Raw genomic sequence first — 16,547 nt, 5'->3', positions numbered from 1 at the left:
TAGAGGGAGAGGGTGTATCGGAGGACGATTTCTTCTCCGATGAGGATAAGGACTCGGGGCATCCCTGGCATCCAGAGTCCCACTCCTCTCAGGCCCGGGTTGGGGTGGGGTCCACTCGGACATGTTCGAGCCTACCCAAATTTACCATCCTAGGTCTGCGGAGTGGACCCCTGACACCAAAGTGGCAGAGTATGTGGTGGGGAAAATCCATCAACCAAGGGAAGTCAGGAATAGGATGAGGGGAGAATGCCCCAGGCCCTCACTGAAGGGGAAGGTGGCACACACACCTGAAATTTATGAGAAACGATGTACCTTCGTCTCCAAGTATATGAGGGATCCCAAGAAAGGAATTGATAGATCTTGGACGTGGTAGGGCCCTTGACCCAAATTATTCAATTGGCGGAGCGTTCAAAAGAGTCAGGATCCCCTTTGTCCACGGATATTGTGGCTGGTTGGGCGCACTACCCTAAACCCTAAAACACTACCCCCTCCACCACCCAAACACCACTGCACTACCCTAAACCCTAAAACACTACCCCCAGCATGACACCCTACACTACCCAAACATAACTGCACTACCCTAAACCCTAAAACACTACCACCAGCACAACTCCCTACACTACCCAAACACCACTGCACTACCCAAAACCCTATATCTACCCCCAGCACAACCCCTTACACTACACAAACACCACTGCACTACCCCTAAACCCTAAAACACTACCCCGAGCACGACCTCCTTCACTACCTAAACACAACTGCACTACCCTAAACCCTAAAACACTACCCCCAGCACGACCCCCTTCACTACCCAAACACCACTGCACGACCCTAAACCCTAAAACACGACCCCTTACACTACACAAACACCACTGCACTACCCTAAACCCTAAACCACTAGAACCCAGTACGACCCCCTACAGTACACAAACACCACTGCACTACCCTAAACCTTAAAACACTACCCCCTACACTACACAAACACCACTGCACTACCCTAAATCCTGAAACACTACCCCCAGCACTACCCCTTACACTACACAAACACCACTGCACTACCCTAAACCCTAAAACACTACCCCAGCCCTACCCGCTATACTACCCAAACACCACTGCACTACCATAAACCCTAAAACACTACCCCCAGCACAACCACCTACACTACACAAACACCACTGCACTACCCTAAACCCTAAAACACTACCCCAGCACGACTCCCTACACTACCCAAACACCACTGCACTACCCTAAACCCTAAATCTACCCGCAGCATGACCCCCTACACTACCCAAACACCACTGCACTACCCTAAACCATAAAACACTACCCCCAGCACGGCCCCATACACTACACAAACACCACTGCACTACCCTAAACCCTAAAACACTACCACCAGCATGACCCCCTACACTACTCAAACACCACTGCACTACCCTAAACCCTACAACACTACCCCAGCACGACCCCCTTCACTACCCAAACACCACTGCACGACCCTACAACACGACCCCCTACACTACACAAACACCACTGCACTAACTTAAACCCTAAACCACTAGAACCCAGCATGACCTCCTACAGTACACAAACACCACTGCACTACCCTAAACCCTAAAACACTACCCCCAGCACTACCCCTTACACTACACAAACACCACTGCACTACCCTAAACCCTAAAACACTAACCCAGCACTCCCCCAACACTACCCAAACACCACTGCACTACCATAAACCCTAAAACACTACACCCAGCACAACCCCCTATACTACACAAACACCACTGCACTACCCTAAACCCTAAAACACTACCCCCAGCACGACTCCCTACACTACCCAAACACCACTGCACTACCCTAAACCCTAAATCTACCCCCAGCACGAACCCCTCCACTACCCAAACACCACGGCACTACCCTAAACCATAAAACACTACCCCCAGCACGGCCCCCTACTTTACACAAACACCACTGCACTACCCTAAACCCTAAAACACTACCACCAGCATGACCCCCTATACTACTCAAACACCACTGCACTACCCTAAACCCTAAAACACTACCCCCAGCACGACCCCCTACACTACCCAAACACCACTGCACTACCCTAAACCCTAGAAAAAAAAACACCCCATGCCCAATCCCCCTTACCTCTTACTCCTCGTGGTTCCTCTCTCCTTGTGGTTCCAGCTTCACGTCGTCTCTGAGGGGCAGTGCACGTCGTTATGAGGAAACGGAACAGCCTCTGTTTCCTTACAACAACATGGATCGTCTACTTGTTTTTTAGAACGCATGGTCATTTACCATACATACCTTTACAACAAAATTTGTTGTAAAGGCATGCGTGGTAAATGACCATGCGTTCTAAAAAAATGTGTAGTAATGACTTCGCGATATACAACGCATGCGTGGTAATGCATGCGTTGTAATGGTATCGCGAAGTAAAAAAGTCATTGTAACGGCTGTTTACCGATCGAAGCTGGGCCCTGTTCTTCAGTGAGACATTTATTTGATTAATTAGGAGGAAGGAATGTGTTTTTTTTACCGAAAAGTGCATTCCCAGCTGTTGTATTGTGAAAGTGTCCGCGTGGCCTGATTTCACTTCCGGTGAGAAAGTGGAAGAGTCTGTTTGGATCTAAAAAACCTTAGAAATTCACTGAAAAAACCATAGGTTTCAGGGACGTTATAGTTAATTGGACATTTCTCTCATACAAAACCATAGAAATTCCCCCGTTATACTTAGTTCATCTAACTATAACTTGCGCCCCCGCAATGTACTGCTGATACGTCACATATTACATCATTCATGACATGGCCAGTGTCATCACTGATGACATCAATGATGACATCTCAAATTACATCACTGATGACAACACTGATGACATCATCCAGTGACTGTGTTTTTCTTTAGCCTCTTCCATGCTGGTGACGGCCGGGAGCCGTCACGCGTCACGGTGGTCGTGTGCGCACGACGGCTCCCGGCCGTCCGAATCCCCGCCCACTAATGGAAACGGCCGCACAGCGCGGAAATTCCGCACGCATTGAAGGGTTTAAAGTTTAAATATAATAATAATAATAATAAGAGGGCTTATAAAGCGCGACAGCTACCCCAAACAGGGGTGTCCCGGCGCTGAAAACAGCAGGTAAAAATGCGACCAGAGGAGCGGTGGACATGTCAGACCATACTAATCTGACGTGAAGAGCCACGTTTTTAAAGCTTTTCTAAAATCGGCCTCTGTATTAGCCTGCCGTAAAAAGCCTGGTAGGACATTCCACATTGAAGCTGCACCATCTGTGAAGGCTCTGCCGTCCAAGCAAGTTTTTGCAAAGCGTGAGGTGTGCAGCAAGTTCTGAGAGCTTGAGCGCAGCGCGCAGTTTTGCTTATATGAACATAGGGCCCGATTCACAGAACTAACTTAAGACAAAATCCTAAACTTACTACCATTTTGGTATTCACAGAAGGCACTTACTCATTTTGGTATTCACAGAAGGCACTTACTCATTTCGGTATTCACAGAAGTTAGGAGTCCTAAGTTTAGGACTCCTAAATGCCTTCTGTGAATACCGATAGTCTTAAAATTAGGATTTTTCTCAGTTTAGTACTAGTATAGTTAGGACTCCTAACTTTAGGACTCCTAAATGCCTTCTGTGAATACCGAAAGTCTTAAAATTAGGATTTTTCTCAGTTTAGTGCAAGTATAGTTAGGACTCCTAACTTTAGGACTCCTAAATGCCTTCTGTGAATACCGAAAGTCTTAAAATTAGGATTTTTCTCAGTTTAGTAGTAGTAAAGTTAGGACTCCTAACTTTAGGACTCCTAAATGCCTTCTGTGAATACCAAAAGCCTTAAAATTAGGATAATTCTCAATTTAGTAGTAGTAAAGTTAGGAGTCCTAACTTTAGGACTCCTAAACTGAGAAAAATCCTAATTTTAAGACTTTCGGTATTCACAGAAGGCATTTAGGAGTCCTAAAGTTAGGACTGCTAACTTCTGTGAATATCGAAGTGAGTAAGTGTCTTCTGTGAATACCAAAATGAGTAAGTGCATTCTGTGAATACGAAAATGGTAGTAAGTTTAGGATTTTGTCGTAAGTTAGTTCTGTGAATCGGGCCCATAGTCTTTCTTTCAGGTAACCAGGGCATTTTCCATTAAGGGCCCGGTAAGCCAGTGTCATGGCCTTGAATTTAATTATTTTCTCCACGGGAAGCCAGTGGAGCTTCTGTAGGTGCGGAGAGACATGGTGGCGGAAAGGGATACGCCGAACCAGTCTCGCAGCTGCATTCTGTATCATCTGAAGACCACCTATCGCATATTTTGGAAGGCCAAGATATAGTCTGTTCGCATAGTCAAGCCTAGAAGTAACTATGGCATGTACTATTGATTTGCGGCAATCCTCCGGTAAAAAGTGTAGGACTTTCCGAAGGTTTTTTAGTTTACTAAAGCAGTTTGACGACACCTGCTGTATTTGGGCTGAAAAAGATAGGTCCGCCTCCCATCTCACCCCTTAATTACGGATGCGACTAGCAGGAGCGGGAGGTGAGCCCATTTCAGGCGGCCACCACAACTCTGAATCTGGTGTAGGGCTCTTGCCGAAAAACAGCACTTCTGTTTTCCCAGCATTGAGCTTTAATTTATTTGTATTCATCCACAGCGCTATGTCCCGCAAACAGCCCTTGAAGTTCTTAAAAGCATCTGCCGTCCGTTCCTTAAATATGTATTATATATATGCCAAGGTGTATTGAAGAATGAGTGGGTGTATAAGTGTCTGGATGTAGGATTTAGTAGTTGCGTGACTGACTGTTTAATTGAGTGATTAAACGTGTCTTACTGAATGCATGGGTTAGTGACTAAACTGTGTGAATGTCTGAATCAGTCTGTCTGTTTTTGTATAAACTTCCTAATGAGTTGGTCAGTAGCTACATGAGTGTCTATATGGGTTATCAATTGGTTGCCTGAGTATTTTTATGGGTGCCTGAGTGTGTGTGCGGGTGGGTGGAAGGTGTGTGACTCTGTGCATAGATGTTTGAGTGGTTGATTCACTGTGTGCATGGGTTCAAGAGTGCATGTGGATACAGCTGTATGGGTGGGTGAGTGTGTGTATGGGTGTGTTGATAAGTGAATGGATGTCTCAATGATACATGTCCAAGTAACTACATATGTAAAAGGCAGTATATGTGATAGTTGAAGTATATAAATGACTATATGTGAGAGTCAGTGATTGTGAGAGTGGCTGTATGGATGAGTGTGTACTTGTATCAGTGATTGAATAAGAGAGTAAGTATGCATTTGTTTCTGTTTGAATAAGTGATGTGGTGTGTGTATAACTGTATAGGTCAGTAAATAGAAGTGTGATTGATTCTTTGCATGACTGACTATGTGTGTGAGTAACTCTGGATGAGTGGTGGTGTGTGAGTGTCTGTATAGGTGTATGAGTGCTTATGATAGTGTTGTATTGATGAGTGACTGCATGTATGAGTGATTGTATGGGTGAATGAGTGGATGTGTGTGTAGACCTAGGAATCAGTGAGTGCGTATGTAGTAACTGGTATTGGTGTGTCCATGATTTCGAAAATGGTAGTCTGTATTTCACAGTGGTTGTATCAAAGGTTATATTAGAGTGTGAGGAGGTGCATCAGATTTTTACGTGGATGATGTCATCAGTGATGTCATTTGAGATGGTTTTGTACGAGAGAAATGTCCAACTAACTATAACGTCCCTGAAACCTATGGTTTTTCAGTGGATTTCTAAGGTTTTTTAAATGCTAATTTCTAACTATAACGTGCCTGAAACCCATGGTTATTACAGTGAATTTCAATGGTTTTTAAATGCTAATTTCTAACTATAACGTCCCTGAAACCTATGGTTTTTTCAGTGAATTTCAAAGGTTTTTTAAATGCTAATTTCTAACTATAACATACTAGTCGCGTTTCCAGAGTGGTGGAGAAAGGTGAGCGTGGCCTCCGAAACACCTCTTAGCAATCCCACTGTGTAGGATTTACTGGAGGTAACAGGAGGAGTAGTTAGCCCCCAACGTCAACCTTGGGGACCAACTATCTCTTTTATTACCACCAGTAAGCCCCACATAGCAGGATTGCTAACTTCTTATATCAGGCCCCACCCCCTCCCTCCACCACTGTGCAAACATGCCCCCTAGCACGTTGTATGTTGGGGGATTAAATCCCCTTGAATCCTGAGGGTCCCTGGGGGCCAACTAGCCCATCAGGTACCTCCAGTAAGCGCCACAGAGCTGATTTGCAGAGAGGTGGTTCAAGGCCACAGCCCTTTTACATATCTCTGCAACGCAGGCCTGTGGCACTTACTGGAGGTACCTGGTGGGCTAGTTGGATCCAAGGGACCCTCAGGATTCAAGGGGACTTAATCCCCCAATTTACAACACACCAGAGGGCCCGTTTGCACAGTGGGGAAGGGAGGGGTGGGGCCTGATGTCACAAGTGTACAAACGTGCCCCGTGGCGCGTTTTAAGTTGGGGGATAAAGTCCCCTTGAATCCTGAGGGTTCCTGGAGGCCAACTAGCCCACCAGGTACCTCCAGTAAGCGCCACAGAGCTGCATTGCAGATAGGTGGTCCAAGGCCACGCCCCTTTTTACACCTCTCCAGAGTTGCCCCTTATGGAAGAGCCACACCAGGTAGGTTACTTTCCTTATTTATTCAATCACGAAGGCTGCACACAAATATTTGGCAAAGATGACATCAAAGTTCAGCTGCCAGACGTGTTTTGAGTTTTGATTTTAAAATGGCGTGCCACTGGGTAAGTATTGTCTTGATTATTGATTGACCTCAAGTGCTGTAGAATTTTCTTATGTACTTGTAACTTGGTGCTCCCTACATATTGTAGGTTGCACGGGCAAGTTAAGACATATACTGCAAATTTGGTTTTGCAGATGAGTAGCTTTGTTATTTTACGGTTCCTGCCACCGAATGGAGTGGTGTAAGTAGTTGTATTATCTCATTGTTGGCAAGCCTTACAGGTTTTGCATTTGAAGAAACCTGTATGTGTTTCAACCAATTGGTTGCCTCAATGATCTCAGGGCTGGTTTTGACTAAATCATCTCGCATTGATCGACCCCTACTGTATGTGATAGACGGTCTTTTTCGTAATTTCGGGCCAATCAATGGGTCATTAAGAACCATGAGCCAGTTGCGGGATATTATAGATTGGAGCTGTTTATGTTGCTGGCTGCATTGGATGATAATTCTAAATTCCTTCTTGGTTTCATTGATCATAGTGTCTGTCCTGAGTGAGGTTTCAACATGGCTGATCAGTTTCCCAGTCAACAAATCATGTCTGCTCCTACGCATAGATTTTAAGATTGCATTATCAATGACTTGTCTAGACTAGAGTATCCCCTATCTAAGAACCGCAGCCTACTTTCGGCTTGAGCTGCCATTAAGTCCCTTTCATTGCTGTGGATACGCCTCAAACAAAGCATTTCCCCATAGTGGATACTGGTCACTAAATGTTTAACATGGGAACTGCTCGCATGGAGTGTTGAATTACCAGCGGTTTCCTTGCGGTATAGTTTCGTTTCTATCTTATTCTCCGCTATGTAAACATTGGCATCCAGAAAACTGACTTGTGTTGTGCTAATTTTCGCTGTAAAATGTAGATTTAAGTTATTCACATTTATGGCTTTCACAAAATCCTGAGCCTCACTGGTATTGCCATCCCATACAACGAACAAGTCATCGATACAAAGTAAAAAATCAAGTACTGGGAGAATGGATCACTTGTCCTGTGTTATCAGGGTCTAGGATCTTAGGAGTCTGTGTAAGAAAACCCTCATATGAGTACACAGGTCGGTGGCGGTGTATCTTGATTCTCCGCCTTCGTGTACTGTCACAGCATCTTCATTGGGTTTCTTTTTGTTAGTATGCTGTCCTCCACCTGGAGGTAGACCAACTGATATTACAGTAGCGTCCAGGTATCAAAAAGGAGAGGGATGTGCAAAGTGCTCATAAATGGTGAGGTTAAAATTCCCTACTCCACTCTAAAAGATGCAAATTTTTTTAATGAAAATACGAGTGAAGTGGGAAATTAAAATAAGGGTGATGTTGTGATAGACAGAGTTAATAGTCTATTACATCAGTGAATAAGGTCTGTGAATGAGGTCAACATGTTTCAGCCTTCTCGTGTATTCTTGAGGCTTTCGTCAGGACCAGAAAATGAAAAGGGGGCCCGTTCTGCCGCCTTTCTTTATGTGATCAGATGATCACAATTATGCTAATTCCTTTGGAGAGTTATTGACTCTGTAATATAAACAAGATTTTATTGTAATTATTCTACCCTCTTTGCAGCATCAATGATACAGTGACCATTTGTCCTATATGATTGATGGGGCTGTAACAGTGATTGTGTAATAATTATCGTGCTTCCAATTAAGCACTTCAAAAAGGAAAATTACGCGCTAAAAACAACTGAGCAATCAAGGAGAGACTGGCATGTGGGCTACACGAAGAGGAAAGTCATGAGGTTCGCTGGACATTTTGATTATGGTAGCACTTGTGTGGTCATATAGGATATTCGACTGTTAAAACTAACAAACAATTAGACAGTCCGCTTTATTCGTAAGCGTCATAATTCTCAAATCGGTAGTGTATGTTTACCGTGAATAAAGAGGCGCGTACATTTAACCCCTGAACCAAACAAACAACCAATTAATTTGTACGCCAATTCGTAAGGGTCAAACATTCCCAGATTAGTATAAGTATAATAATTATCTCTATTACCTTGCCCAATGTCTTGTATGAGCTTCCTCGGGACCTCAGAGATCAAGAAACCTGTTCCTGTAAGGTTAAATGTTATTTAGTTAGATGCTCTTCCCGCGTTAGTCTTCTGCCTCGTTGTAGCGAGTAGCAAGGGCTTACCGGTTCTTCATCACGCATTGCTTGTGCTGACTCTGATCGCCGTGTCCCGGTTAACGCGGGGCCGCGTATCGGTCGCTTTTACCTGTTTGGGTTTAGAAACTAAGGAGAGACTCTTGTTCCTGCATCTGGTTGGCAGAGCGGTTGGCAAAGGTCTTCAATGTTAAGAAAGAAGACTAAGGTGCAAGATATAAGTTGGCAATGATCATGTTAGTGGTTAAAGAGAAATAATTAAGGAGAAATAATTAATTATGAAGCAAATTCAATAGTTTCAGAATTAGCGATACGTTTGAAGGAGTTATGTAAATGTGATCGCTATTATGGTAAAGGAGGGATGAAATTCTCCAAGATTTATTTTCAAAAGCTTATTTTCAAAGGTTATCTAGTGTCATTATGAAGGATTATTTATTCTTTTGTAGGGACTATTCTTTCTACAGGTGATAACGTGAATGGTTTCTATCGTCTTCTCTCAGACTGGCATCTGATTGTATCATCTCATCCATAATGTCACGCCAGTGTATGCCATGGGATAAAATCATTTAACCCTTCAATGTCTGTTTTGAGGCGATGTACCCAGCGCTGTTCTTTTTCGAATAAGATGCGTTCAGCATTGTTTGTTGTTGCTGACAGGGTTTCTAGTACTACCCACTTAACATATTACAAACCCACCTCACGGAACAGTATAAAACACCACCTGCAGACCTTCTAACATGTGTCACAACTTATAACACGTCAAGCAACACTGTAAAGAAAATAATAAATCGCAACTGGAGGATTCTAACCTCAAATACCCTCCAATGGCCCAAACCTAGGTTTGCCAACAAAAGGACACGTAACCTGAAAGATCAGTTGGTACATACCAGACCAGCCTCAGTCAAGAAAAAAGAGAACATAACATCACTCTGGAACATGGGTCCCATTACGGGCCATTACCCATGTGGGTCATGTGTTGTATGCATGCAAGCTCACCACAGCCACAAAAAAACTTGATTTGTTACCTAACTTCACATGGACCCTCAGACATCACACGAACTGCAATACCAGCCACGTGATATACATGATCACCTGCCCATGCCAAAAGAGGTACATTGGTATGACATGCCGTAAAGTCAAACTCCGCATAGGAGAACACAAGAGCAATGTGAACTGCAAGAGAGCAACGACAAAAATGAGTAAACATTACATAGAGCATAACCACAATTCAGAAGATCTCAAGTGGGTAGTATTAGAAACCCTGTCAGCAACAACAAACAATGCTGAACGCATCTTATTCGAAAAAGAACAGCGCTGGGTACATCGCCTTAAAACAGACATTGAAGGGTTAAATGATTTTATCCCATGGCATACACTGGCGTGACATTATGGATGAGATGATACAATCAGATGCCAGTCTGAGAGAAGACGATAGAAACCATTCACGTTATCACCTGTAGAAAGAATAGTCCCTACAAAAGAATAAATAATCCTTCATAATGACACTAGATAACCTTTGAAAATAAGCTTTTGAAAATAAATCTTGGAGAATTTCATCCCTCCTTTACCATAATAGCGATCACATTTACATAACTCCTTCAAACGTATCGCTAATTCTGAAACTATTGAATTTGCTTCATAATTAATTATTTCTCCTTAATTATTTCTCTTTAACCACTAACATGATCATTGCCAACTTATATCTTGCACCTTAGTCTTCTTTCTTAACATTGAAGACCTTTGCCAACCGCTCTGCCAACCAGATGCAGGAACAAGAGTCTCTCCTTAGTTTCTAAACCCAAACAGGTAAAAGCGACCGATACGCGGCCCCGCGTTAACCGGGACACGGCGATCAGAGTCAGCACAAGCAATGCGTGATGAAGAACCGGTAAGCCCTTGCTACTCGCTACCACGAGGCAGAAGACTAACGCGGTAAGAGCATCTAACTAAATAACATTTAACCTTACAGGAACAGGTTTCTTGATCTCTGAGGTCCCAAGGAAGCCCATACAAGACATTGGGCAAGGTAATAGAGATAATTATTATACTTATACTAATCTGGGAATGTTTGACCCTTACGAATTGGCGTACAAATTAATTGGTCGTTTGTTTGGTTCAGGGGTTAAATGTACGCGCCTCTTTATTCACGGTAAACATACACTACCGATTTGAGAATTATGACGCTTACGAATAAAGCGGACTGTCTAATTGTTTGTTAGTTTTAACAGTCAAATATCCTATATGACCACACAAGTGCTACCATAATCAAAATGTCCAGCGAACCTCATGACTTTCCTCTTCGTGTAGCCCACATGCCAGTCTCTCCTTGATTGCTCAGTTGTTTTTAGCGCGTAATTTTCCTTTTTGAAGTGCTTAATTGGAAGCACGATAATTATTACACAATCACTGTTACAGCCCCATCAATCATATAGGACAAATGGTCACTGTATCATTGATGCTGCAAAGAGGGTAGAATAATTACAATAAAATCTTGTTTATATTACAGAGTCAATAACTCTCCAAAGGAATTAGCATAATTGTGATCATCTGATCACATAAAGAAAGGCGGCAGAACGGGCCCCCTTTTCATTTTCTGGTCCTGACGAAAGCCTCAAGAATACACAAGAAGGCTGAAACATGTTGACCTCATTCACAGACCTTATTCACTGATGTAATAGACTATTAACTCTGTCTATCACAACATCACCCTTATTTTAATTTCCCACTTCACTCGTATTTTCATTAAAATTTTTTGCATCTTTTAGAGTGGAGTAGGGAATTTTAACCTCACCACTTATGAGCACTTTGCACATCCATCTCCTTTTTGATACCTGGACGCTACTGTAATATCAGTTGGTCTACCTCCAGGTGGAGGACAGCATACTAACAAAAAGAAACCCAATGAAGATGCTGTGACAGTACACGAAGGCGGAGAATCAAGATACACCGCCACCGACCTGTGTACTCATATGAGGGTTTTCTTACACAGACTCCTAAGATCCTAGACCCTGATAACACAGGACAAGTGATCCATTCTCCCAGTACTTGATTTTTTGCATTACCATTGGAAGCCGGATGGATCACTGCTTCTCATTCCCTCCCCATTGATATTTACATCGATACAAAGTAGCCTTATTTGACCTTAGTTGTCATTGTCACGCGGTGCTCTGGCATGAGGACCAGCTTCTCCCACCAGCCCATGTGTAAACACCATAGCTGGGAGAGAAACTGGCCCCCATTGCCACAACTCTAGTTTGTTTATATAACAGGTTATTAAACATATATATGTTATTCATCAAACAAAATTCAACCCTCTCTGTTATCATCTTTTTTTTTTAAATTGAAAACCATATGTAATACAATACAATAAATCCAGCTATACGTCATATACATTTCATCAAAAATAATTGCACACATATTAATGATTAATAAATAGTGTATATTGATCAATACTTGGTAGATCTTAAACGGTCCTTTAAAAAAGAAAAAAGAAAATAACCCACCTAGCAACTTTTAAAAGTATCTCCATTATTTATATCAAAATTACTCTAATAGCCAGAAAAATACTATTTCTATAGAGTATGTTCTCTCATACCCAATAGGGCAGACTTAAAAAAAAGAGAGAATGGATTCAGATAGTGACTTTAGGGAGCTTAATCAAAAAACATTGCCCAGATCTGCTGAAATTTCTTAAGTTCCCCTATTTGCAAACCATATTTTCGTTCACTATTCTTTACATGTGCCATTTTCCGAATCCATTCGATTTTAGAAGGAATTAAATCCGATCGCCATTTTTGAAGTAAGAGAGATCTGGCGACTGCCATACCAATATAAAGTATTTTACTCCACTTCTGCCATGCCTGCAAATCTGGATCATAGCCCCACAATATCAATCGGTCATTCCAGTTAATTGAAATTCCGCATTCTATTGTGAAAAACTCAAAAATATCACTCCAAAAATTCTGAATCAGTGGACACTGTAATATTATGTAAGTCCAATTTGCGGCTGGGTGGATATGGCAACGGAAACAATGACCCGATTGACTAGGATAGACCTCAGCAATAAAGACAGGAGTTCTATACAATAGCCATTTGCTGAAATAAAGCATCCTTCTCCAGTTAGCGCCTCTAATTGAACTGAAGTTTAAGCTATTGATTGTAGTCCAGATATTCACTGTAAGTTCTTGATTTTCATATTTACCCCACTTTGTAATTGCCTTAGTCTCCAAATCTGATCCTTTGATTCTAGCTAGTATTTTTTTCCACTACCCAGGTTTTTGTATTAGTTTATCTCCCAGCAGATCATGAACTAGCTGTTTCTGAGTCAGAATATGAAACAAATCGAGATTTTCGAGAAATTTACTAAGGGTAATATATGACCCTAAGAGGAGAAAATCTCCAGGGATTAATTGAGACATTTCTCTGACGCTAATCCATTTATTGTTCCGAACAAAATCGAAGAGCTTCAAAAACCCAGCTTGCGACCAGTTTTGAGAGAGAATAGCTGAGTCTTTGATACCTACTGAAATGAAAAGTTCAGCAGTGGGAGTTATATCATTAATAAGTGGGATAGAATAACGTCTAAAAAAGGCCTGATATTTATAAAACACCCAGTTATATCTGACTAATTTTGGAGAATGAAATATTGCTAATGAGTGATAGATCTGGTTGTCTTTAAACATTAATTCATAAAAAAGTTAATTAAAAAACCCGACTGTAAACCCTGCTTAAATCTAGACATGTATTGTGCAAAATACGCAAAATAGTATTCTTTGAGATTGGGGAGGGCTAAACCACCGTCTTCCACATTTTCATATAAAGTGCTTAGTGCAATTCTGCATTTATCTTATGCCATAGAAACGCTGTAAACATTGATTCTATTTTTGTAACAAAGGAATTTAATAATATGCAGGGAATTGTAGAAAATATGAAACAAAACAGTGGAAGCACTGATATTTTGATCAGGGCAACCCTTCCTAAGATGGAAAGCGGAAGAGAATCCCAGCGGTAATATAAGTCCTGAACTTTTCGTAATAACGGAACGAAATTCAGATCATTCAGATCTGAAACAAATGGTGCGAAGTAGACCCCTAAATACCGCTTAGGATTCTGATTAAAACAGGAAAGAATATCGGGGTGTAAGATCTCCGGTGTACATCCACTCAAAATTATTTCAGTTTTTCTTTTATTAATTTTATAGCCACCAATGACTCATATAAGTCAAACACCTGAAAAACTTTGGCCTGCGATTCCTCTTCAGGTTTTATTAAAAGCATAATGTCATCGGCATATAATTTAATCTTAGCCATAGATGGAAACGGAGGACTAATATGCCGATTCTTTCTGATCGCAATCGCAAGAGGCTCAATAAAAAGAGCGAATAACATCGGAGATAGCGGGCAGCCTTGTCTAGTTCCCCTTTTTACTTTTACCTGACCGACCTGCGTAGAGTTAATAATGATATTAGCTGTGGAATTCTTATATAAATTAAACATATATATGTTATTCATCAAACAAAATTCAACCATCTCTGTTATCATCTTGTTATGTTCCACACTGCTACCCAATTGTTTCTCTAAAAAGTGGCCTATAGCTCGCAGTCCGTCTATGTGTTAAATACTAGTTTACAGCGAACTTACATCAAGTGTTACAAACAAATAACTCTGTTGCCATTCAAAATCTTTACGTTTTCTCAAAACATCACTAGTATCACTCACGTATGATGGCAATGCTTTGACCAAGTTCAGAAGAAAGAAATCCACATATTGGGAAGTATGTTCAAGTAACCTATTCCTGGCTGATATTATTGGCCTGCCTGGTGGGTTCAATGGGTCTTTGTGGATTTTAGGTATAAAGTATATCGTCGGTACAACTGGATGGTCGTTTTTTTAAAATTTTAATTCCTGTACAGTAATCAAGTTGTTATTTTTCCATGTCGACAACGTTTTGTAAAAAATTGCATACATTGTCTTTAGGTCAGATCCACTGCTCTTAGTGTAGCATTTTCTATCATTTAGTTGGTTGTAAGCTTCCATGGGGTAATTTTCTTTGGACATTAAGAAAATGTTCCCTCCTTTGTCTGAATTGCGAATAACAACCTTATTATTTTCTTTGAGTTTTTTCATGAGTTCATTATAGTCATGATTTTGTTTATTATATTTAAATTTTATGTTATTCGTCTTGGTGTTAAGTTCTTTCAGCTGCTCAATTACCCGCTCATGAAATATGTCAATTGAATCACGTATCATGATTGGATTAAATGTTGATTTGGGTTTGAACTGGGCCTGGAGTAAGGCTACTGCCTCCTTGATCGGCTGATTGACTGGATGTCGATGGTAATGCGTCAATATATATACAAACACACACACACACGTACATATATATACCTTCAAGGTAGGTGGCGGTCCCTGGGGCTGCGGGGGGGGGGGGTGGGACCCCCTATGCATTTTTATTTCAAATACCCTGGGGAGGTAGCGGTCCCCGGGGCTGCGGGGTTAACAAATGTATATCCCACCTTCCGCTGTGCACTTACCTTTTTCGATATTTTACGCCTCAATATTGTTGAAACACTATCCTGTCTCATCAAGATTTAATATTTTCAACCAAAAAAAGAAAGCAGTGAAGCACTCACTCATTTTATTTGATTTCCAGCTTACAGCCCTTTACAAACTTCTAGACTGAGCCCCTGTAGCTCTATGTATCTTCCTAAATAGAAACCATTGAACATTTATCTGGGTATGCATGCATTTAGGGGTCACAGCAAATTAAACCTATAAAAAGAGTTCAAAATAAAAAGGTGACATTAACATTACTTACTGTCTCCTCAATCTGGGTAGCCTCCCCATAAATATTTGCTACCAGAACTGTTTGGCAATTTCCCCCTAAAAAACAGAAGACATAAGCAAAGACACAATTAATATGGTGCTCATATGGGATTAAATATACAATTTGTTTCCTTAAGTGCTCAAAGTGAATAAAGAACACAACATCAAAATTATTCTCAGTATGGAAAAAGGGTCAGGTTTTGCACTGTGGTTAATAAATCTAAACCTAAGGACACCAGACCAAGAGGGGTCCACAATATTTGCTGCTGACTCTGCAAAGCTGCATCTCAGCAGAATATCAGTATCACAGTGATGGCTCCATCCTTAGACAATGGGGTGTCACAGCAGACTAACATGATCATCTTGAAGTGAGCTGCTTAAATTTGCTCTTCGCAAAAGAATTGGAGGGACAGCACTAACGCAATGAAAATGAATTTTTGTCACCTATTCAAGTATTCCTGGAGGCCAGCTGTGCCTCCAAAAAGTTAGTACAGTCACCAATATGTCAGGAAAAATATTGTCTGAGTGGGCTTTATAATCTGACGTCCTTGGAGAAATTAACCATAATATGTATATGCAACACATTTGAAGAGATATGAAATCCCTTTTTACAAACATAGGTATGATAAAAAGCTCAAAACTAAAAGTGAGCACTAATCCATAACTGTTACAAGTTTTTCATTGTCTGATTCTTCCAAAAATAAAACTTGTCTTGTTCCCCATACTCAGGCTCTCCCATTTCTATGAAAAGTCAAGTCAATTACCTACACTAGAGAGCTCATTGCTGCTTGATACTTCCCAGAATAATCAAGCCTTAATACCTAATCTAAATGAATTTGATAGACCTACCATACCCCATATCATAGCC

General features: G+C 41.4%; 1 protein-coding gene across 2 annotated transcripts in view; it reads right to left on the bottom strand.

Annotated features, from left to right (window-relative positions):
• The window catches only part of KIF9 (kinesin family member 9), a 567,914-nt gene that overhangs the window by 420,256 nt on the left and 131,111 nt on the right, over positions 1-16,547 (bottom strand). For both annotated transcript variants that reach the window (XM_085630190.1, XM_085630191.1), the window contains exon 9: positions 15,672-15,736. In XM_085630190.1, the coding sequence (XP_085486316.1) occupies positions 15,672-15,736 (65 nt within the window). The remainder of the gene's footprint in view (positions 1-15,671; positions 15,737-16,547) is intronic.

Source organism: Triturus cristatus, chromosome 10, assembly GCF_964204655.1.
Source record: "Triturus cristatus chromosome 10, aTriCri1.1, whole genome shotgun sequence".
NCBI classification, from domain to species: domain Eukaryota; kingdom Metazoa; phylum Chordata; class Amphibia; order Caudata; family Salamandridae; genus Triturus; species Triturus cristatus.
The sequence above is the reverse complement of the archived record's forward strand: the minus strand, read 5'-3'. Positions and strand labels throughout refer to the sequence as shown.